General features: G+C 43.5%; 2 protein-coding genes and 1 long non-coding RNA gene across 11 annotated transcripts in view; 2 read left to right on the top strand and 1 right to left on the bottom strand.

Annotated features, from left to right (window-relative positions):
- The window catches only part of LOC106582900 (rho GTPase-activating protein 39), a 60,636-nt gene extending 54,375 nt beyond the window's left edge, over positions 1-6,261 (top strand). For all 3 annotated transcript variants that reach the window (XM_014166493.3, XM_014166492.3, XM_045705574.2), the window contains exons 6-10: positions 1,465-1,538; positions 1,930-2,129; positions 2,862-2,953; positions 3,024-3,193; positions 3,411-6,261. In XM_014166493.3, coding sequence (XP_014021968.3) covers positions 1,465-1,538; positions 1,930-2,129; positions 2,862-2,953; positions 3,024-3,193; positions 3,411-3,605 — 731 coding nt within the window. In that variant the 3' untranslated portion in view covers positions 3,606-6,261. The remainder of the gene's footprint in view (positions 1-1,464; positions 1,539-1,929; positions 2,130-2,861; positions 2,954-3,023; positions 3,194-3,410) is intronic.
- A 26-nt stretch (positions 6,262-6,287) lies between these two features.
- On the bottom strand, positions 6,288-7,409 carry LOC123729687 (uncharacterized). Its single transcript, XR_006761368.2, has 2 exons — positions 7,107-7,409; positions 6,288-6,444 (listed from the first exon to the last, which is right to left on the bottom strand). It is a non-coding gene; the product is annotated as an uncharacterized LOC123729687 (long non-coding RNA).
- On the top strand, positions 6,782-22,080 carry LOC106582901 (PHD finger protein 20). Of its 7 annotated transcripts, none has more exons than XM_014166497.3 (18): positions 6,782-6,929; positions 7,947-8,033; positions 9,476-9,576; positions 9,770-9,941; positions 10,146-10,230; positions 12,096-12,172; positions 13,927-14,536; positions 14,767-14,817; positions 14,918-15,181; positions 15,261-15,482; positions 15,705-15,800; positions 16,617-16,772; positions 17,702-17,883; positions 18,628-18,727; positions 18,895-19,090; positions 19,194-19,653; positions 19,883-20,048; positions 20,285-22,080. In XM_014166497.3, exons 2-18 carry the CDS (start codon positions 8,004-8,006, stop codon positions 20,425-20,427), a joined length of 3,111 nt encoding a protein of 1,036 aa, XP_014021972.3. In that variant the 5' UTR covers positions 6,782-6,929; positions 7,947-8,003; the 3' UTR covers positions 20,428-22,080. The 7 variants fall into 7 exon arrangements, with proteins under 7 accessions (XP_014021972.3, XP_014021970.3, XP_082823536.1 ...); XM_014166495.3 differs by having other exon boundaries at positions 9,473-9,576; XM_082967410.1 differs by lacking the exon at positions 16,617-16,772 and having other exon boundaries at positions 9,473-9,576.
- The last annotated feature ends 1,416 nt before the right edge of the window (positions 22,081-23,496 follow it).

The raw sequence follows: 23,496 nt of genomic DNA, 5'->3' as shown, positions 1-23,496 counted from the left end.
ATTTCTCATGGGCTTGTGCTCTTAATCCTCTGAGGGGGGATTTCTCATGGGCTTGTGCTCTTAATCCTCTGAGGGGGGATTTCTCATGGCCTTGTGCTCTTAATCCTCTGAGGGGGGATTTCTCATGGGCTTGTGCTCTTAATCCTCTGAGGGGGGATTTCTCATGGGCTTGTGCTCTTAATCCTCTGAGGGGGATTTCTCATGGGCTTGTGCTCTTAATCCTCTGAGGGGGGATTTCTCATGGGCTTGTGCTCTTAATCCTCTGAGGGGGGATTTCTCATGGCCTTGTGCTCTTAATCCTCTGAGGGGGGATTTCTCATGGGCTTGTGCTCTTAATCCTCTGAGGGGGATTTCTCATGGGCTCTGGTTGCTTCGTTGTTGTTTTTGCCTTATCAAAACAACATGTTCATTTGGACCACCGCTGGTGTTCAAACCTGCTCTCAGGTGGGGTAAAGAAAGTAGTCCAACTCTTGCTTTTCTTCCCCTAATGATTAGTTAATTCAGGGAATCTTGGGAAAAACTGTGTTTTCCCTGAGATCAATGGGAAATTATCGTTATGATCTCTGTAATTGGCTGTAATTACAGTCAAACTGGGCTAGATTAACGATGGCGGTGTACATGCATGAGTCAGTCACCTGTTTGCTATAAATCCAGGGTCTTTCAGTCTAGAGAACATTCCAGGAAGGATATTTTTCATTGCAGCACAAAATTGTCCATCTGGCCAGGGCTCAGCCACCTGAGAGAGTTCTCTGGGAAGGAAGGGAGATGGTTGGGATCCCATGGGTGTGATAGGGAGGCTCTGGGAAGGAAGTGGAGACCTGTTTTATGTGTACATTTTAGTTACCACAGTGACGACGGCCTGTAGTACGGAAATTATGCGATTCTCTTAGGAAGTGGCTCATAAATTTGGAGCATGATTGTTTAGTGCCTTGTTCCATTAGATTTAGAGGCAGAGTCATGATTATTTAATTCCTCAAATGTGTCTTACTTCAGAAAATACACCCAAGTACAGGGAACGAGGGAGACCGATAGAGTTTGGGTCTGTGGGTAGGGGTACTGCTCCCTCCGGTGTACTAAGTGTCTGTCTGTCTGAATTAGCTGGGACAGGATGTGCTGGCTGGCTCCATTCTCCCAGCTTTTCTTTCTATACCGGGACAGTTGAGACGTGTATACTCTGATCCCCTTATGCCAGAATCACACAGCCAGCATCTCTCCAATTACTGCCTCGGAAATATCTGACATATATGGGAACAAATTGCGTGTTCATTTGGTGACGAATTGTTCAACCCTTTTATCTGTTGTTTTGGTTGAAAACCAAGGTTCCTTAGAGGATTCACTCACTGAGCAGACGTATCTATGAAGGTGTGACGTGCAGTTATAATAAGAGCTGTATTTCCCATGGTGTTGGGTTACTGAGTCGCATTCCTCAGTGTTACAGTGGCCCTGTCTTCCTTCTCTTCACAGGTCTGCCCATCAGCACGTATGCAAAGTTCTGCTATCGCAAACTACAGAAAGTGGCCATAACTGGAGGCAAAAAGGTGAGTTGGGAAGTGAGCATGGCAAAGGGGCAGGGAATGACAAGGGAAAATGGTATTTGTCATAAACAAAGGTATTTAAAAATGCCCAAATAGAGAATGCAGTCAAAACACAACCCCACCCTGAATGTCCCTATTTGTTTAATACTCAAAGGGTTCCTAACCAATACAGATGTTGATAAAGAGATGAATAATGCTAGAAAGATAAACATGGACATTAGTCAGAAACATATCATGGATAGATTCTTAGTCACAGGGCTTAACATGCACACAAGACAGTCTATTTCAGATAGAATCTTTGATGTTAACAGTCATAGACAAAGTCATAGACAAAGTATTACATGAACAGTGTAAAATATAGTCCTAGCAGTCACACTCTGAACCTCCCCTGCAGGGTCTTCGTAAGCCAACTCTGGAGGAGATTGACCACAGCAGACGGGCCATCGTGACCCCCTCCCTGTTTGGCAGCACCTTGGACGAGGTGATGGAGCGCCAGAGTGAACTCTTCCCAGACAGGAAGCTACCCTGGGTACAGGTGCAGCTCTCCCAATATGTCCTAGCACTGGGAGGGGCCCAGACTGAGGGCATCTTCAGGTGAGACAGATGGACAGAGTCAGCAAATGTTGTGTGTTTAGCAGGGTCGCGGTCATAAAAGGAGATCTAGTGAGGATCTAGACAAATGTATGCCAGCCTTGGTGGGTGGTCTCCTGAAGCAGAACAGTTTAAAGCAAACATTCCCTGTGTACTCTACAGTAAAGAGATGGACAGTAGAGCAAACATTGCATACCACTGCTCAAGAGCCCCTGGAGACCAGCAATGTTTCATTTGATACTTTATAAAAATCTGTTTACATTTTTGTTTTTGAATGAGGCCATTGGCTTTCAATCACGTTGTTAGAGATATTCTCATATCAGTGATTTGTAAGTATTTTTGTTTGGTCTGTATTTCTGTAGATTATTCTATTAGATTTGAATTTGTTTGGAGGAGTATTTATTCTCAACATAAATGTTATACCCCACCCACTACAATGTTTCATGGGCGATAAGGAGCTTTGGTCATTTTTTCCCACTACTCCAGCTAATACAGAACAGGCCTATTCACCATGGTTATTATCATGGTTAGTCCCTGAATCCAAACAAATTCTGCCAATTAACAACATGATACTCCCAATGCCGTTTTAGTCACGATAACCATTTCACCATGTTATAATGGGTTTTCAAGCTATGCCACTGAACATACCTGTAGATTGGTAATAGTGGGGGTTATAGTTCCCCCTAGTGGCCATGCAGTGCAACTGAATACTGAATTAGAACGCTTGTTCTGTAGGGTGCCTGGAGATATCGATGAAGTCAACGCATTGAAACTCCAGGTCGACCAATGGCGGATCCCAGAAAACCTCTCAGACCCCAACGTACCTGGTGAGTTAGTCTGTACCTCTGCTATTATCTGTGTGTGTGTTGGTGTTAACTCTGTCCCCGTCTCCTCTAGCCTCCCTGATGAAGCTGTGGTATCGTGAGTTGGAGGAGCCTCTCATCCCCATGGCCTTCTACAAGCAGTGTGTCAGTAACTATGACGACCCTGTGGCAGCCATTACTGTTGTACAGTGTCTGCCTGAGCTCAACAGACTGGTGCTGTGCTACTTCATCCACTTCCTGCAGGTAATAAGCACGACACAGAACACCACAGCTAATACAATACAGTCATACTGACACAACTATTATCATATTCAACATTGGAGACATGGTCATTGGTCAGGAAGTTGAAATAGGACTACAAACTCATTCATTTGTCCTTAGTCAATCTGTTTCAAGTTACTTACTCTGCTTTCAGTCCCTAATGATTTTTCACCCTCTCTCCCACACTAATTATCCCCAGGTGTTTGCTCAGCCTGCTAATGTGTCTGTTACTAAGATGGATGTCAATAACCTTGCCATGGTGATGGCCCCCAACTGCCTCCGCTGCCAGTCTGATGACCCACGAATCATCTTTGAGAACACACGCAAGGAGATGTCTTTCCTGCGCATGCTCATCGTTCACCTGGACACCAGTTTCATTGAGGGCGTTGTGTAGACTGGCTCCCTTGACACATGTGCCCCAGTGTCACTGAGAGATTCACTCTGCTCTGCGAACCCCGCCCCACTCCATTGACCTATCACAAAACACACACACACACTGGAAATCATACTGTAACAATACCAGAGTTGATCATTTCTGTCTTCAAAGGCAGGGTCATGAGAAGATAAGAGAGAACCCAGGTGTCCCATCACTGCGTACTGTACGTAACACTGTCACTTGACATTGGACCCATCCTCTGTCCTGCTTTCTGACTGCAGAACAATACATCTGTGTCGACTGCATAGGTGACATTGTGTGTGTTATGTGATGGAAACCCCACAATTATTGCACACAAAAAGACTACAAATTACTTGGCATCATAGGGACCGCTTTTTAACCAGTTCATTTTGATGACTTTTTAACTGCATGTAAAATCAGATTTTCCTCCTACATTTATAGCTGAATGTGAAGTGCCATTGTTTCGTTGCTGGATATGGGCTGTGGAGGAGGAGTCTCATATGGTTTGTACAGGATGGACATTGTCGTCAGGAAACAGACCCAGGGTCCCCTCCTTATATCTATTTGGCCTCTTGTATGTGTGTGTTTGAGTTCTAGAGACTCAGCCTCCAGTTCTTATTTACAAATTAGAACAAATGTCTCATTTAAAAATAAGCTCGCCTGTGATGTTTTTAGTAGTTGTATCAACAAGACTGCATCAGTCTCACTGCTATGTTGGTGATTTTATCTGAAAAAAACTGTACCACCACAGCCATTTTGATATAGAGCCACAGTCTGTAGTCTGACTACAGTAGAGCCACAGTCTGTAGTCTGACTACAGTAGAGCCACAGTCTGTAGTCTGACTACAGTAGAGCCACAGTCTGTAGTCTGACTACAGTAGAGCCACAGTCTGTAGTCTGACTACAGTAGAGCCACAGTCTGTAGTCTGACTACAGTAGAGCCACAGTCTGTAGTCTGACTACAGTAGAGCCACAGTCTGTAGTCTGACTACAGTAGAGCCACAGTCTGTAGTCTGACTACAGTAGAGCCACAGTCTGTAGTCTGACTACAGTAGAGCCACAGTCTGTAGTCTGACTACAGTAGAGCCACAGTCTGTAGTCTGACTACAGTAGAGCCACAGTCTGTAGTCTGACTACAGTAGAGCCACAGTCTGTAGTCTGACTACAGTAGAGCCACAGTCTGTAGTCTGACTACAGTAGAGCCACAGTCTGTAGTCTGACTACAGTAGAGCCACAGTTTGTAGTCTGACTACAGTAGAGCCACAGTTTGTAGTCTGACTACAGTAGAGCCACAGTCTGTAGTCTGACTACAGTAGAGCCACAGTCTGTAGTCTGACTACAGTAGAGCCACAGTCTGTAGTCTGACTACAGTAGAGCCACAGTCTGTAGTCTGACTACAGTAGAGCCACAGTCTGTAGTCTGACTACAGTAGAGCCACAGTCTGTAGTCTGACTACAGTAGAGCCACAGTCTGTAGTCTGACTACAGTAGAGCCACAGTCTGTAGTCTGACTACAGTAGAGCCACAGTCTGTAGTCTGACTACAGTAGAGCCACAGTCTGTAGTCTGACTACAGTAGAGCCACAGTCTGTAGTCCGACTACAGTAGAGCCACAGTCTGTAGTCCGACTACAGTAGAGCCACAGTCTGTAGTCCGACTACAGTAGAGCCACAGTCTGTAGTCCGACTACAGTCGAGCCACAGTCTGTAGTCCGACTACAGTCGAGCCACAGTCTGTAGTCCGACTACAGTCGAGCCACAGTCTGTAGTCCGACTACAGTCGAGCCACAGTCTGTAGTCCGACTACAGTCGAGCCACAGTCAGAGCGTACATTTCAAAGTACAAACTGGAAGCAATAAGACCATGTGTTTTGGAGCTTGTGTAAAATGCCCGTTTTAGTGGTCTCCTCAACAGTGTGTGTTGTGCAATAACAACCCTCTGATTTTTAACTGCCGAGGAAGGATGTTATGAATGTATTCTGGTACATGTATGTACTGTGTGTATGGGAGATCTATTCAGCAGCAGGTAGCCTAGCAGTTAGAGCGTTGGGCCAGTAACCGGAAAGGTCGCTGGTTGGAATGCCTGAGCTGACAAGGTGAAAAACCTGTTGACGTGCCATTGAGCAAGGCACTTAATCCTAATTTGCTCCAGGGACGCCATACTACTATGGCTGACCCTGTAAAACACTTTTCACTGCATTTATCCAGTGTGTGACAAAAATACATGTTTTTTTGTTGTTGCAATACACCAATATTGAAAGAGGCATACACAAATGTGTAAAGTAGTAGCACTATCACTTCTTTTCGCCATAGATATTTTGGCTCAGGTGTTCTGTTAAAACGGGTGTAGTGATAACTGCTCTCTGCTTCCCTCGCTAAGTGAAAGTCTGATTTTCACATGCGTCCAAACTATGATGTTGATAAGACTCCCTGGAAGCGTTGCTGTGTAAATAGTAAGCTCTCTGGCTGTATTTTCAAATGATCCGTGATAAAGATGAACCTTCCTGATTTTGTAATTACTCCTAATTTCCCTCCTGCAAGCCAGCCTTTGAAAATAGTAGATTCAACCACTCATTGTTTGTGTGTATTATGTGAACATACCCTCTGTTATTCTATGAAATGATTGTTCGAGAAAAATAAAGGTTTGTTTAATTGCAGACTGGTTATCAGACATTTACTGGAGTAAGTGTATAAAAAATGTATATGTTATTGAGGCTATTGCCCAATAGCATTCCCTTTATTAATGTCTTGTCCAAATGTGTTGTACCGTCTGCTTTTTCTGTTTTTGTAACGTTGGCCGACATGGTCCTCAGTTCTTTGATTGTCTTGTCCTTATCGTTCTGGAAAATAAAACAAATATAGTGGATCTTTTTGTACATACGAATGTAATGCAGAAGTTGCAGGAAATTAAATTAACATGATTAGGATTTTTCTAAATAAAGAAAATATTGCCTATTTCGGAGTAAAATCGAGCACTGTTCAAGAAACAATACCCTGACGTTGCAGCAGGTAGCCAGCAATTTGCTATGTTAGTAATATAGCCTAGCCTACTATTGATGTCAATTTGCCATTGGCTGTACATGCCGTATAGGCAGGCGTACGACTGTAAAAGTAATTTACTTGTGTATAGCCTGCAAATAGCCTCTACCATGCATCTCTGGAACAGAAGGTATATTTAATACATGCGTAGTTGCGCGCCGGTAATGCGAGTGCATCGAGAAAAAATTCAACTGCGTGCTCTCGAATCAGACGCGGAGGCACCACACGAGAGGATTTTATCACACGCTGCACATCACCATTGGAAACCCAGTATCCAGAAATCAAGGTAACATTTGATATCAGTTTTCTGCAACATTTTAGTCATTAGTATTTGCGACAGAATAGAAAAAGGTTTTATGCATCAATAACACAAAACATTGTGTAATCTGAATGCGGCATGACGCTTCTGCTTCCTAAATAAATAACTTTTAAAGACTTGTAATGTAGATTTGTTTTGGCTTACGGATATCTTATACTGTTTGGTGTAAGGGTGACTCGTCATTGTTTCGGTGGCTTCAGGGAAGTTTAAAGTGCTCTATTTCCATGCCGTATTTACCGTAAGAAAACGTGTGGCCAGGCGTAGAGGCCCTCTTATGAATGACAGTCTGAATGGCCTGTAAAATCTCTCAAGCCCGCCCCTATCAGACCGCTTAACCAATTAGCTGTATTCAAGTCACTGACAAACTACAGTGAAATATATTCAAGACTCCTTATAGAATATCGGAAGATAAACCATCAGAAACGAATCAATAAAATACTGTTTTGAATTGTATAAAATCATATGCATATTATTTAAGCCTTACTTTGGAGTGGATGCTGGGTGACTGCTGAAATGTAGGACGTGCAAGCAGCGTTGCCAAATAATGGAGAGAGAAAAACATGGCAATTTACAGGATTAGGCTATATTTCAACATTTTATCGACAATTAGCCTTCTATGGTTATGCTACATAGTTAATGTAAAGCCATGGACTATTTAGGCCTATAGTTGAAGCCAAGGTCCAAGTTGAAAATGATTTTCACCCTTATCGAGTCTGGGATAAACAACTGACGTTTATTGCGCGTCATTGAGGTCGCTTCCGTGCGTTTTGAGCCACACACTCCACCAGAAAGAATTATGCCCTATTCGTTCACAAATGCTTCGTCGGAGTATGTGTTTATGGAACCTACATAACGTAGATTCATGTTATCCATGTATGTTACATAAGCAACTGGCCTACATAACTAGCTTAATCTAATTTCAGAGACCATTTGCATTGCTATTGTCTCCCATTGTTTCAATATGTGGAATGTTCGCCTGACCAGAAAACACGTGGGTTGCCAAGTAGTGTGAAGATATCCGGCTTCTGTTGTTGCATTTAAATGGAATATGCTCAAAGTCTCTACCCAAAGGTGAGTTTTACCTCCCGAAATTAGGCTAATGTATTGCAAAGATCTGTTTAGAATCGTGTGTTTCCCGGGATTTTAGTGATTGTGTTTGACCATGCTAGAGGATACAAAGTATTCAGGGCGCCAGACACAATGTAACGCTCTGCAATGGACCATTTTGAGTAGCAAAGATTTTGTTTGAGCAGATTTAATCATCAAAAGCAACATTTTTGTCAATTAGAATCCAGTCATGAATCATCACACTGATCACTCCAGTTGGACAAACGGATACAGAATAGTCAGTGTCGGTATTTCTCATCGTGCTGCCCAAGTCTTTGAAAGCTGTCTGGCTCTTGACCTCGTTATTAGGTACTGGCTGCACAAAATTCTCGAGACAGGGATTAGACAGTATTGCTATAAAATAGATGGAGTAAGGGTTACATACAGATGCTTCAAAGAGGAAGGTTTGCGTGCTGTTATGAGATCTGAGGATTGCGTTAAGCATATAACGTTGTGTTTCTTTGCTAAGAGTTTTCGTTGGATAAACATTGGAGCCTGATAGCCTAAATGATGGAGCAGACGTATTTGCTATCATAAACGAATGTCAAGCCATTTTAAGGGTGTCAAAGGGGTTATGCCATTTTTGGATGAGCACCAGATTTAAGGGCCTTTCACATCGCTCATTATGTAGTACGACTTTGCTTAAATTCTTATTAAACGTCTATGTAGTGCTTATTACTATGACTACTTTATGGATGCCCTATAATGCCTTAAGTTGTTATTTCTTCGTTTTTATTTATTTAGATTATACACTACAATCTTCACACCTATCTTTGGATGCAACAAACTAAGATTTTAGATATAGGTTAGAACTAGGTGGTGTCAACACACCTTTTAGACTTGGGGCTAAATTCCACTGTCACCCTGCCAGCATTGTTGCTCAGTCATTGATTGGTCTTTTGTAATCATTGTGGAATCCCCTCACGTGTCTACTGCTACAATACTAACTTCAGTAATTATAGTTTATATTCCACGTGTCTACATACATACAGTAGTTATTGTTGGATACACACAGTATTGTGTTCCTGTATTTATGTAATAATTCCCTTTTCTCTCAGCCATATAGACAAGCCTCATCTAGACAAGCCTCATCTCCTGTTCTCTCACCTCTCTTCCTGGCAGTCCTCAGCAAAATGACTAAGACCCTTAGCACCATTGTTTGCTTTCACTTTCCACCACTATGATTCATTATGTAACAAGTAAATGCTGATCAAAAGAAATTGAGAACCAACTAAATTCTCCACGGATTATGGAGTCAGACCTTTTTTGTATTTAAGCCAGTTCGCTCTAAGCCAGTCTCTAGACCAGTACGAACTCACGTTGGACCCCCATCATGGCATTTTTAAGAACTAGAAGTGTATGTGTGTCTGGTCTTTAACCAAGTAGAACTGTGTGTCTGCCAGCAGGAGGTGGACGTGGGCATGATGAGCAAGACGCCCCCTAACAGAAGAGGGATAACCTTTGAGGTGGGAGCAACGCTAGAGGCCAGAGACACCCTCAAAAACTGGTGAGTCATGCTTCTGTCCCTCCATCACTCTCTCTCATTCTCAGTACAGTATGTCTTTATCTGCCTGCACTCTCTTTGTTGCTTTCCTCAGCTGTTTTTCAGTCTTTCTTTGTCTTTCTCTCTGTCTTTCTGCTATCCAGTTCAGTTGCTTTGCTCCCATCTCAGTCACCCCTCATGTATCCCCTGCTCCTAGGTATCCGGCCAACATAGAGAAGATTGACTATAGTGATGAGAAGATCCTGATCCACTACCGTCAGTGGAGTCACCGCTATGATGAGTGGTTTGACTGGACCAGCCCCTACCTGAGACCTGTAGAGAGGATCCAGCTGAGACGACAGGGACTGCTGGACGACGATCCTATCCCTGTAAGAGATGGACTCTATTTACTTACTCTCCCAACTAGATCCCTACTGATTGCTCTGCATAGCTTTACCCGGTCTTCTGTTTGCTCCGCCTACTTCTATTTGATGTCATTTCCTCAGGCTGATTCTGGATCCAAGTGTGACACTGACACTTCCTTTCATCTGTTCATCTGTTCATCTGACACTTCCTTTCATCTGTCTCTTCAGGGATTTCATGTGAATGACAAGGTCCTCGCCAGTTGGTCTGATTGCCGCTTCTACCCTGCCAAGGTCTTAGCAGTCAATAAAGATGGTGAGTGGTTTGGAAGTACACTCGTATGCATATTGAAGGGATTTGTGTTTTCTGTTCTGCAGAATAGAGGACCACAATGGAAATAAGTCTCTTGACATTTTGTTTGTATCCTCAACAATTGTGTTATGTACAGTTGAAGTCGGAAGTTTACATACACTTAGGTTGGAGTCATTAAAACTCATTTTTCAACCACTCCACAAATGTCTTGTTAACAAACTATAGTTTTGGCAAGTCAGTTAGGACATTTATTTTGTGCATGACACAAGTCATTTTTCCATCAATTGTATTTCACTTGTAATTCACTGTCTCACAATTCCAGTGGGTCAGAAGTTTACATACACTAAGTTGACTGTGCCTTTAAACAGCTTGGAAAATTCCAGAAAATGATGTCATAGCTTTAGAAGCTTCTGATAGGCTAATTGACATCATTTGAGTTAATTGGAGGTGTACCTGTGGATGTATTGCAAGGCCTACCTTCAAAATCAGTGCCTCTTTGCTTGACATCATGGGAAAATCAACAGAAATCAGCCAAGACCTTAGAAAAAATATTGTAGACCTCCACAAGTCTGGTTCATCCTTGGGAGCAATTTCCAAACGCCTGAAGGTATCACGTTCATCTGTACAAACAATAGTACGCAAGTATAAACACCACGGGACCACGCAGCCGTCATACCGCTCAGGAAGGAGACGCATTCTGTCTCCTAGAGATTAACGTACTTTGGTGCAAAAGTGCAAATCAATCCTAGAACAACAGCAAAGGACCTTGTGATGTGCTGGAGGAAATAGGTACAAAAGTATCTATATCCACAGTAAAATGAGTCCTATATTGACATAACCTGAAAGGCTGCTCAGCAAGGAAGAAGCCAGTGTTCCAGAATCGCCATAAAAAAGCCAGACTACGGTTTGAACTGCACATGGGGACAAAGATTGTGCTTTTTGGAGAAATGTCTTCTGGTCTGATGAAACAAAAATAGAACTGTTTGGCCATAATGACCATCGTTATGTTTGGAGGAAAAAGGGGGAGGCTTGCAAGCCAAAGAACACCATCCCAACCGTGAAGCACGGGGGTGGCAGGATCATGTTGTGGAGGTGCTTTGCAGCAGGTGGGACTGGTGCACTTCACAAAATAGATGGCATCATGAGGACGGAAAATTATGTGGATATATTGAAGCAACATCTGAAGACATCAGTCAGGAAGTTAAAGCTTAGTCGCAAATGGGTCTTCCAAATGGACAATGACCCCAAGCATACTTCCAAAGTTGTGGCAAAATGGTTTAAGGACAACAAAGTCAAGGTACTGGAGTGGCCATCACAAAGCCCTGACCTCAATCCTATAGAAAATTTGTGGGCAGAACTGAAAAAGTGTGTGCGAGCAAGGAGGCCTACAAACCTGACTCAGTTACACCAGCTCTGTCAGGAGGAATAGGCCAAAATTCACCCAACGTATTGTGAGAAGCTTGTGGAAGGCTACCCGAAACGTTTGACCCAAGTTAAACAATTTAAAGGCAATGCTACCAAATACTAATTGAGTGTATGTAAACTGCTGACCCACCGGGAATGTGATGAAATAAATAAAAGCTGAAATAAATCACTCTCTGTAATATTATTCTGACATTTCACATTCTTAAAATAAAGTGGTGATACTAACTGACCTAAGACAGGGAATTTTTTACTTGGATTAAATGTCAGGAATTGTGAAAAACGGAGTTTAAATGTATTTGGCTAAGGTGTATGTAAACTTCCAACTTCAACTGTATATATACAGTACCAGTCAAGAGTTTGGACATATATGTTGCCTGGTGTAACATTTTTAAGTTGTTAAATAAAGTATCAACCTGATCCATCTGATCTCCATTTGCCCTCAGCATCTTACACGGTGAAGTTTTATGATGGAGTCGTCCAGACAGTGAAGGGCATCCACGTGAAGCCTTTTGTCAGAGAGGTGAGCTCTTTGTTTCCTTCTCTCAGCAGGGACTGTCAATTGTTTCTACCTGCTCAAAGGGCACATACAGTGCCTTCAGAAAGTATTCACACCCCTGGACTTTTTCCACATTTTGTTGTGACACAGCCTGAGTTTAAAATTGATTACATTGAAATGTTCAGTCAATGGCCTACACACAATACCCCATAATGTCAAAGTGGAATTATGTTTTTAGAAATGTTTACAAATTTAATAAATGAAGAGTTAAAATGTCTTGAGTCAATAAGTATTCAACCCCTTCGTTATGGCAAGCCTAAATAAGTTCAAGAGTAAAAATGTGCTTAACAAGTCACATAATAAGTTGCATGAACTCACTGTGTGCAATAATAGTGTTTAACATTATTTTTTTATTGAGTACCTCATGTCTGTACCACACACATCAAATTATCTGTAAGGGCCCTCAGTCGAGCAGTGAATTTCAAACACAGATTCGACCACAATGATCAGGGAGGTGTCTGGTCACAAAGAAGGGCACCTATTGGTAGATGGGTAAAAATAAAAAAGCAGACATTGAATATCCCTTTGAGAATGGTGAAGTTATTCATTACACTTTGGATGGTGTATCAATACAATATACAGTCATTACAAAGATACAGGCGTCCTTCCAAACTCAGTTGCCGGAGATGAAGGAAACCGCTCAGGGATTTCCCCATGAGACCAATGGTGAATTTAAAACTGTTACAGAGTAGAATGGCTGTGGTAGGAGAAAACTGAGGATGGATCAACAACATTGTAGTTACTCCACAATACTAACCTAATTGACAGACTGAAAAGAATGAAGCCTGTATAGAATAAAAAATATTCCAAAACATGCATCCAGTTTGCAATAAGGCACTAAAGTAAAACTGCAAAAAATGTGGCAAAGAAGTGAACTTTATGTCCTGAATACAAAGCGTTATGTCCAACACATCACTGAGTACCACTCTTCATATTTTCTAGCGTAGTGGTGGCTGCATCATGTTATGGGTATGCTTGTCATCTGCAAGGACTACAGAGTTTTTTTTTCGGATAAAAAGAAACAGAATAGAGCTAGGCACAGGCAAAATCCTAGAGGAAAACCTGGTTCAGTCTGCTTTCCAAACAGACAATGGGAGACAAATTCACCTTTCAACAGGACAATAACCTAAAACACAAGGCCAAATATACACTGGAGTTGTTTATCAAGATGACATTGAATGTTCCTGGGTGGCTTAGATACAGTTTTGACTTAAATCCGCTTGAAAATCTATGGCAAGACTTGAAAATGGCTATCTAGTAATGATCAACAACCAACTTGACAGAGGTTGAAGAATTTTTAAAAGAACAATGTGCAAATATTGTACAATCCAGGTGTGCAAAGCTCTTAGAGACTTACCCCAAAAGACTTGCAGCTGTAATCGCTGCCAAAGGTGATTCTAACATGAATGGACTCGGGTGTACATACTTATGTAAATGAGATATTTCTGATTTTCGTATTCAATAAATGTGCAAAAATGTATAAAAACATGTTTTCACTTTGTCATTATGGTGTATTGTGTGTAGATGGGTGAGAAAAAACTATATTTCATTCAGGCTGCAACAACAAAATGTGGAATAAGTCAAGGGGTATGAATACTTTCTGAAGGCACTGTCTCTGTTCATATTGTGTTGGCTTGCCATGCAAAGGGTCACATTTCTGTGGGTCATACTTTGCCTTATTTTCCTCTCTTTTCATCCCCCTCTCTTCCTGGAAATAGAGAGGAGGAGGAAAGACTCGGTCTGCTGAGAGGAATGGAGTCAGGAAGCACCAGAATGGCAGAGACAGGATGGCTCAGGAAAACGTCCCCAAGAATAAAAGGGCCAGACGCAGTACCTCTGACCTGGAGGGAGACAGTGAGACCGAGGATAATAATGATGTTGATGAATGGGACAAGCGGGAGGGACAGGAGAAGACCAAGAGGAAGGACGGTGAGGTGGACGTCACCAAAGAGAGTCCACCCGCGATTAAGCAGGAGGAGCATACAGAGCAGCATGCAGGACAGAACAACCTCCGGGATCACATGACGGCCACTGTGGACCCGAACGGAGTGAAAGTGGAAGAAGACCGAGGACAGAGTGAGGAGAGGTCTACTCATAATTTAAATGGAGGGATAAAAAAAGAGGTGGAAATGAAAACTGAGTACACAGTCCTGAGCTCACCAAATGAACCTAAGCCATCCACTGAGTCACCCAATCAGATGTCAACACTGACAGGGCCAGTGTCTATCCCATTACCCTCAACTTTGTCCACCAATGACGGAGTGGAGCAGAAGGCAGCGAGCCAACCGGATAGCTCAAAATCTGCACCACTGGACCTCCCAGTGAAACGTAAGACGACACTCTTCAGACAATCACGAAAGGACTTATTTCCAAATAATGGAAGCTGTCACTGCAGTTATATTTCAAGGTTCTGTCCACATTTCAATTTGTCAAAATAGTATAGAAGGTTTGAATATATTTATTAGAATTCTGAGAGAGTGAAGTGGTTTTAATTTGTTGTTGAACGTCGTCAGTCAGTAATTGTCAGTTTTATATGGTCTCTTTGTCTTTTGTTCCAGCAATAAGGAAGCAGGGTTTTCACAACCCCAACAGATTCAGCAGAGAGCCATGTGAGTTCTCCCCCTGCACCCTGTTAGATCAGTTTACATGTTTCTTTCCACTCCTAGCTGTTGGTCCATCCTCTCTTACACGTCTCCATTGTGTTTTCAGTGTACAGAGTGATCAAAAACCAGCCTCCTCCAGTCCTGTCCATCAACTTGGACCACAACCCGTTTAAATGCAGCGCTGTAGGCTGCACCAAGTCGTTCCGCAAGGCCAAGCTGCTTCACTACCACATGAAGTACTACCACGGAGAGGACCAGCAGCTAGAGGACGACCTCAGCCCCACCAGGAGCGTCCAGGCCTCAGAGAAGCACCCCTCCCCTACCACTCTGGAGAGTCCTAAGAGGAGACGCACCATCTCTGCCTCAATGCGTAAGTGTAAAAAAAAAATGGCTGTAGATAGATTTACCCAAAGTTTTAGTCATAATAATGATTTTTCTATGCCTGGCAGACTCCACTGTGCACAGTCCTATCAGAACTCCCCCGTCTCCACGTAGTGAGGCAAAGACAATGAGCAGACGCATGTCAGTGCAACCTGCTGTCAGCACAGAGCCAACACAGAGCCAGCAGCAGAGGGCGCTGCTGAGGGAGAAGAGCAAACAGAACCAGCTGGACAGGAATGGCCAGAGACCGGTGGCGACAGAGATGTTTATGAGCAGTGGCATGGACTTAGGTGTGTATAAAATGGAGATGTGGAAAGATCTAAAGAGAGGGCTTAAATAGGTTAATATATGTAAGCAAATGTGTAGGTATCTGAGCTGATTTCTGATCAGAGATTCACTTTCTAAAGGTGACACAACAGGAATATTGTGACATTTGGCATGCTCTTGTATTTGTTTTGCGTTCAGGATCTAAAGCACTCTCTTAACTCATGGTTCACTCTGTGTCACTCCAGGATTGGTGAAAGAACGAGGCCGGCTGAAGGATAAGAAACAGACCGACTTCCTTCGCGTTAAACTGAAGAAAAAGAAGAAAAAGAAAGCCAAGTCTGGTAAGAAGGGGACTCTAGTCACCCTACTGTTCTGAATGGGGCTCGTGTCCTGTTGCTCAGCTGCATGTGCAACGCTTCATTCAGGCCGTGGGAAGGTCCCCGAGCACAGAGCCATCCTGCATTCCTCTTGGTGTGGTCGGTGTAGGTCTGTGTGGGATTATCACTACAACTACCTGTCCTCACTACTGGCCTATACCGCTTCATCAGTCAAATAGCCACTGCTCATTTCATTTGCATCAGCTGTCTTGTGCTTTTACCTCCTTTTTCACTGACTTTTAATGATTTGCACATCTTTGTCTCATGTTTGGTTCATATGATAACACATTAGGCTGGGAAGGCCTTTATTATGGACTTAATAACCATCTCATTAATCTGTGAAAAGTCTAATGCGAACCACAAGCCACTGTTACAGCACTTCTCCAACCAAGTTTGAACCACTATTGGTCTATTGACCTAGTTTAAATTCACTCTGAGTGTGGACAACACTTGTTATAACACCTTTTAGGAGGATAGTTTATCCACTATGCACAATTAGACTATATTTACACTGTTCTGGCCAGTTCACCTCTCAGAAATACTCAAGTAGAGGTATTTTATGGACACAAGTTGACCATTTATGGGTTCTTTGTTATAAGGAAATATTCCCCTAACAATAATAGTATCTTTAGCTGTAAACATCAGAGTTCTGTTTTATATAGTGTCTGTTTGTGTGTGTGTGTGTCCCCAATAGGGTATCTCTTGTTTGCCCTCATCAGCAAGTCCAAAGTTGACATTTTGTTCTGCGTCTGCTTCCCCCTCCCTCCCCTTTATTAACAGAGTACACGGGTAGTGAGGAGAATATTGACATCTCAATATTCGATCTTCAGTCCAAATTGAATTTGCCACTCAAATTCCCCCTCTCACACAATCACAAGCCTGAGTCATACCACTGCAGGCCCGGATACAACCAGTCAGAGCAGATACACGTGGATGGTGGGTATCAGTGTGTGTATGTTATGTGTGTGTGTCGCTCTCTCCCTTTTGCCATTATTCTTTGACTGGTTTCAATCCAAGTCATTTGTCCTCGGCTTCAACCTGTATCTTACTGATGTTGCTTATTATTTTCCACACTTTTTGGCGTGAAAAGCAAACAAACTGTTGTCACAGTTGAGGACTGATTCTATGGTTTATTGATAGAATCAAGGGCCTTTTTTTGCTGCTATTGCTTGCTTTATACTGGTTATTGTGCAACATACGGTTTGTTATATGTCCAACCCACAGAGCTATGCATAAGGGATATAGGTAACTGCCAAAATAAAGGAAACACCAACTACTAGGACGTTGGGCCACCACGAGATTCCAGAACAGCTTATATGTGCCGTGGCATAGAGACACACACACACACACCCTAAACCCCCTATGCTCCTTTGAGACCCCTCTTAAAGTCAGTGGGATCTCTTCTAGCCGTGGTAGCCAAAACAATGGGCAACTGGGTATTTTTATACATGACCCTAAACATGATTGGATGTTAATTGCTTAATTAACTCAGGAACCACACTGTTTTGGAAGCACCGATTTTCAATATACTTTGTATCCCTCATTTACTCAAGTGTTTCCTTTATTTTGTCACTTAAATGTACGTTAAAATACTGTGGATGAAATTAGCTATAGTTTCCTCCTATATTTTCTACCATTATTGCTGGTGTTACAATATTCTCTTGATCAAACACATCATTTGGATGTCAATTATATTATCTCCTGGGGACTCACATTGAGAAATATACTGTTTGGTATGAAACTAGCTCATGGAAGAAATATAGATGTCTATGTAGTATTGCAATGTTTCTAAAAGAGACTAGGGTCATCTTGACCAGGATTGTTTGTATTAGTTAACCTTTTCCATCCCTTGATTTCCCCTCTAGATGAGGATAGCATCAGTGATTGGTCAACTGACAGCTGCGGGTGGAGTGATGATGAGCAGGGGGTGGAGCTGGACGTCACTACTCCACCCCTGAATCTGGGCTCTGTTGCCTTGGAGACGGGCACTCAGGAGATTGTGCGTTGCGTCTGTGAGGTGGAAGAGGAAAACGACTTCATGATACAGGTGAGCTACCTTGGGGTTTTACCTGGCTCTAGGCCAAACCTCTCTCCAATACACATCAGTGAGACGGCGAGACTAGTGCATTCCTAGCAACTCTATATATTTAAATCAATCACATTTGTCAAATGTCACCTAATCTCTCAGAGACAGATTCTGCGTGTAAACCCAAGAAACTGTCACGACGGGATGGAATGAGTAGGATAACGAGCAACAGTAGTTCAGGTGTTATGATAGTGACAGTTTGTCGGGACTTTTACCGTTGTGACTAGATGGAGTTAGGTCTACAGTTGGGTTAGGCCTCAGGCCTACTAGATGGAGTTAGGCCTCATGTTGGGACTACACTTATTGACAATTGGAGCATTTTAACTAAGCCTAACCCTTTTCCTAACCTTAACCTCATTCACATAACCTGCTACGTTAATTCTCCCAACTTGCCGTGTTAGTTCTAACCTGCTATGTAAACAAACCATCAGCCTTGACAAACTATCAGTATCACCACATCAGTGTTTGGGTTTTCATCCTCGATTATTTGGACGTATCAGGGTTGGGGAAAGGCGGTCCTTAAACGTTAGTTCTGGAGTTAACCGAGATTAAATAGCACCTAACTGAAGGCCAAGCCCATCTCTGATCCTCCGAAGCAAGCTCAGGCCAACCATTAGCAGCAGAGAAAAACTCTGTTTGATTTGCATGATTGAGTAGTATATGATTGTAACTCTGCTCACTGGCCTTGTCTCTCGTCTCCCCCAGTGTGAGGAGTGTCTGTGCTGGCAGCATGGCACCTGCATGGGCCTCCTGGAGGAGAACGTCCCGGACAAATACGCCTGCTACATCTGCCGAGACCCACCAGGTGAGAGCCAGAAACACAAAACTGGGATTGCTAGTAAATCCATCGCAGGTTTCTCCACAGGCATTTAAAAAAGGCTCACACTAAACTAAATAAGCCAGTACATTTAACTGTAGTTTTTCTGGGTGTGTCTTATGATATCATGTGACCCTTCATGATCTTTGTTCCAGGTCAGAGGCAGAGCCTGCGGTACTGGTATGACCGTGATTGGCTGAGCAGCGGTCACATGTACGGTCTGTCCTTCCTGGATGAAAACTACTCCCACCAGAATGCAAAGAAGATTGCAGCAACACACCAGCTACTAGGAGACGTCCACCGTGTGGTGGAGGTGCTCAATGGCCTGCAGCTCAAGATGAGCATCCTACAGTAAGTACAGGAATAGAATGGGAAAGACTATCCATCTATACACTAATATGAATGAATATCTTATATCTGTATGGAGTCTGAATGCCCCTGTGTGGCCCTGTAGTACCCAAACCCACCCGGACTTGCGGCTGTGGTGCCAGCCCTGGAAGCGGGCAGAGAGGCCCTGGAGGAGAGACGGCTCGGGGACGGGCACCGACACAGCACCGTCTCCAGCGCCAACAGACGAGGGCTCAGAGAGGGACCACAAGAGTCTTGCGCGTGGGGGAGCAGAAGCTCTGATGTCAGCCGCCATGGAGAAGCTCAGTCGAGCCTCCTCTTCCGCCTTCTCGCCCTACCAGTCGTTCCAGGACTCGTACATCATGAGTGAGCACTGCTACCAGAAGCCGCGTGCGTACTACCCTGCGGTGGAGCAGAGGCTGGTGGTGGAGACCACACGGAGGGGCTCTGAGCTGGAGGACAGCCTGAGGAGTACTGAGGACCTGCTGGAGAGAGAACAGCGCTATGGAGGCATGCTAGAGACAGCAAGGCCCAAAGCCCACACACACCTGAACACTCACACCAAGGTTAGTGCTGCTTCAGCCCACACACACCCCTGAACACTCATCCCAAGGTCCGTTCTATTTCTGCCAGTGATGTAGTGGTAAAACAATAGGTGGGTATACAACTGTGATCGCCGGTCGTTGTTAAAAAACTAAAGCTTCCTATATTCTCTATCCATACGTCCTGCATGCACAATACTATAGAGTGGTAGTCAACCTTATGACTGAAGCATCTTCTTTCCCATGTGTCCAGGGTTCAGATGTTGGTCGCTGGGGCCAGGCCGAGGTGAAGATGGAGGGAGGGGACGGAGACGGCAGTAGCCAGCAGCACCAGTGGCAGATCAACCTGCTGGATCACATAGATGCCGTACAGGAAGAGGTCACTCACAGGATGGACTTCATTGAGAGGGAGCTGGATGGTGAGGCATGCCCTTTGATTTCTGTCAGCAACTAAAGCGTTTTGTGATGCCACTGATTGTATATGTACAATGGGGAAAAAGAGAGAATTTCAAGCAAAACAACAAGACTTTGGCCTCTTACCTGTCACAAAGGTGTAGCCACAATCAATACATCTACTGTATATTATAGGTTCCTCTCAGCTATGCATTTGACATGAGTGATTGACAGTGTTGTCTGTTCCGTCTTTCCTCCTCAGTGTTGGAGACTTGGCTGGACTACACAGGGGAGCTGGAGCCCCCAGAACCTCTGGCCCGCCTGCCTCAGCTTAAACACAGCATGAAGCTGCTGCTAACAGAGCTGGCCAAGGTGCAGCAGATTGCCCTGTGCTGCTCCACATGAGGGCGCCAGTGAGCAGTGTGACATCCATATTCACAGACCAACACAGCACTCCCAAGAGACAATGCAGTGGAGAGCAGCACTCACTGGTCTATCTATGGCATTTGGGGGTTGGACTGAGGAGAAATGACCAGATAATTTAATGCAAATGCACTTTCAGTATACTGCAGACTAGTGGGAGCATTTCATGGCATGGGGTAAAATGCTTGAGGATGACAGTTGGTGTTCCTCTGTTTAGCCCTCTAGTCTGTACAGGGAAAAGCCCACATAATGGAAATGTGCTGTATCATGGTCATTGCAGTAGGTAATGGATGGAGACAATACAAGAGAGAACAAGCGGGGACAGTTTATGATCGGATGAGTTTGTTGGTGCAAACCTGCATCATATTAATGCCTTGGTCTGAGGTTGTGTTTGAAGCTTGCTGTCATGTACTCCACAAATTGATGAGCTGTACTATGTATTCAAAGACCTCACCTGAACTTCTAATAGACACACTGTCAATATTCATAATGACAGCTTTTGGAAACACTGTCCTTGGAGCCATATTTTGCAACTCTTTTTCCTGTCTCAATATTATAAAGTACTTAGTCATTGATAATCTCGCATAATTATTAAGCTTATGTTTTCTGATCATGTGGATTGTTTTACAGAGCACAACCTTAATAAGGTTATAAATAGGTGTGACAATACAAACTATATTCTTATATAATGGCACTGTATAGATAAATGTAATCTTTCAGATTTTACGTAGTGAATTTTTACTTTGTCTGTATTATAGACACTGGAGGGGACAGTACACAGTTTGATGACGAGTGACGTTTCTGGATGTTTGTTTTCATATTGTTTAAATGTGGTTTCTTTCCAAAGCTAATGTCACTGTTGTATTTTGTTGATCTGTGTATCTTCTCTTCTATCCTATTCACTCTCGTCTCGCGATATCGTCGCTGGAGTTCCTGCCCTACTACTTTGCAGATGCATACCAGATCTTAGAACGCCTGCAATAGGTTTAACATTTTAGCTAACCACCTCATATGATATAGCAATCTGGTGCCTCGACTGCAGTCTGACGTGGCACACAGCCATTGGTAGATGCAATGCAACGCCTGCCCTGCACATCTAGTCGGGCAGGAACTCAACCTTCAACTTTGCTTCACTTGTAGCCTTTGACTTTTGGCTTACTGCAAATGTTTGTGGAGATGTCTGCTACAACCTCAGCATTTTGTGTTCTGTTCACAGTGGAAGACTTGTGACAGATCCATAGATTTTCTGTTTCTTGTATTGTTTTACCTGTACTGTTTATTTGCAATATTTTGTATTTCTTGTGTAAATACATTTGAATGTTTCTTGGGATGACTTTGCATTGGTTATTTTTAAACAGTCCTCCAAAGAGCCATACTGTACTAGTGGGTCAACCAGGTTAAGAACCAAACAAGATGTTGAAAAATGCAACAGATATGCTGGTACATAAATACACTACTATCTCTCATTGATATACAGTTCATTCGGAAAGTATTCAGACCCCTTGACTTTTTCCATATTTTGTTACGTTATAGCCTTATTCTAAAATTGATTTAAAAAAAATGTTCAATGACAAAGCGAAATAGGGTTTTTATTTTTTTTAAATGTATTAAAAATAAAAAATAAACATACCTGCCTCCTGTTTCCATTGACCATCCTTGAGATGTTTCTACAACTTGATTGGAGTCCACCTGTGGTAAATTCAATTGATTGGACATGATTTGGAAAGGCACACACCTGTCTATATAAGGTTCTACAGTTGACAGTGCATGTCAGAGTAAAAACCAAGCCATGAGGTCAAAGGAATTGTCCGTAGAGCTTCAAGACAGGATTGTGTCGAGGCACAGATCTGGGAAGGGTATCAAAACATTTCTGCAGCATTGAAGGTCCCCAAGAACACAGTGGCCTCCATCATTCTTAATTAGGAACTACCAAGACTTCCTAGCTGGCAGCTAAACTGAGCAATCGGTGGAGAAGGGCCTTGGTCAGGGAGGTGACCAAGAACTGGATGGCCACTCTGACAGAGCTCCAGAGTTCTTCTGGGAACCTTTCAGAAGGACAACTATCTCTGCAGCAGTCCACCAATCAGGCCTTTATGGTAAAGTGGCCAGACGGAAGCCACTCCTCAGTAAAAGGTACATGGCAGCCCGCTTGAAGTTTGCCAAAAGGCACCTAAAGGACTCAGACCATGAGAAATAAGATTCATTGGTCTGATAAAACCAAGATTTAACACTTTGGCCTGAATTCAACACTTTGTCCCGTGTGGCTCAGTTGGTAGAGCATGGTGTTTGCAACACCAGGGTTGTGGGTTAGATTCCCACGGGGGACCAGTACGGAAAAAAATGTATGAAATGTATGCATTTGTAACCGATGTGAAATGGCTAGTTAGTTAGCGGTGGTGCGCGCTAATAGCGGTTCAATCGGTGACGTCACTCGCTCTGAGACCTGAAGTAGGGTTTCCCCTTGCGTTGCAAGGGCCGTGGCTTTTGTGGCGCGATGGGTAACGATGCTTTGTGGGTGTCAGTTGTTGATGTGTGCAAGGGTCCCTGGTTCGAGCCCAGGTTGGGGCGAAGAGAGCGACGGAACCTACACTGTTACATTCACTACTGTAAGTCGCTCTGGATAAGAGCGTCTGCTAAATGACTAAAAATGTAAAAAATGTAAAATGTAATTCCAAGCGTCACGTTTGGAGGAAACCTGGCACCATCCCTACGATGAGGCATGGTGGTGGCAGCATTATGCTGTGGGTATGTTTTTCAGTGGTAGGGTCTGGGAGACTAGTCAGGATCGAGGGAAAGATTAACAGAGCAAAGTACAGAGAGATCCTTATCCTTGGTGAAAACCTGCTCCAGAGCACTCAGGACCTCAGACTGGGGTGAAGGTTCACCTTCCAACAGGACAATGACCCTAAGCACACAGCCAAGACAACGCAGGAGTGGCTTTGGGATCAGTCTCTGAATGTCCTTGAGTGGCCCAGCCAGAGCCCGGACTTGAACCCGATCTAACATCTCTGGAGAGACCTGAAAATAGCTGTGCAGCGACGCTCCCCATCC

Source organism: Salmo salar, chromosome 22 (assembly GCF_965601325.2).
Source record: "Salmo salar chromosome 22, fSalSal1, whole genome shotgun sequence".
Lineage (NCBI taxonomy): Eukaryota > Metazoa > Chordata > Actinopteri > Salmoniformes > Salmonidae > Salmo > Salmo salar.
This window is presented reverse-complemented; position numbering and strand designations above follow the sequence as displayed.

What these genes read in the sequence shown, in the direction of transcription:
- LOC106582901 (XM_014166495.3), top strand. Translation starts at nt 8,004, where the DNA reads ATGGAATATGCTCAAAGTCTCTACCCAAAG. An exon ending in AGAGACACCCTCAAAAACTG is followed by an intron (nt 9,577 to 9,769) that starts GTGAGTCATGCT and finishes CCCTGCTCCTAG; the next exon opens with GTATCCGGCCAACATAGAGA. An exon ending in CATCTGCCGAGACCCACCAG is followed by an intron (nt 18,728 to 18,894) that starts GTGAGAGCCAGA and finishes TCTTTGTTCCAG; the next exon opens with GTCAGAGGCAGAGCCTGCGG.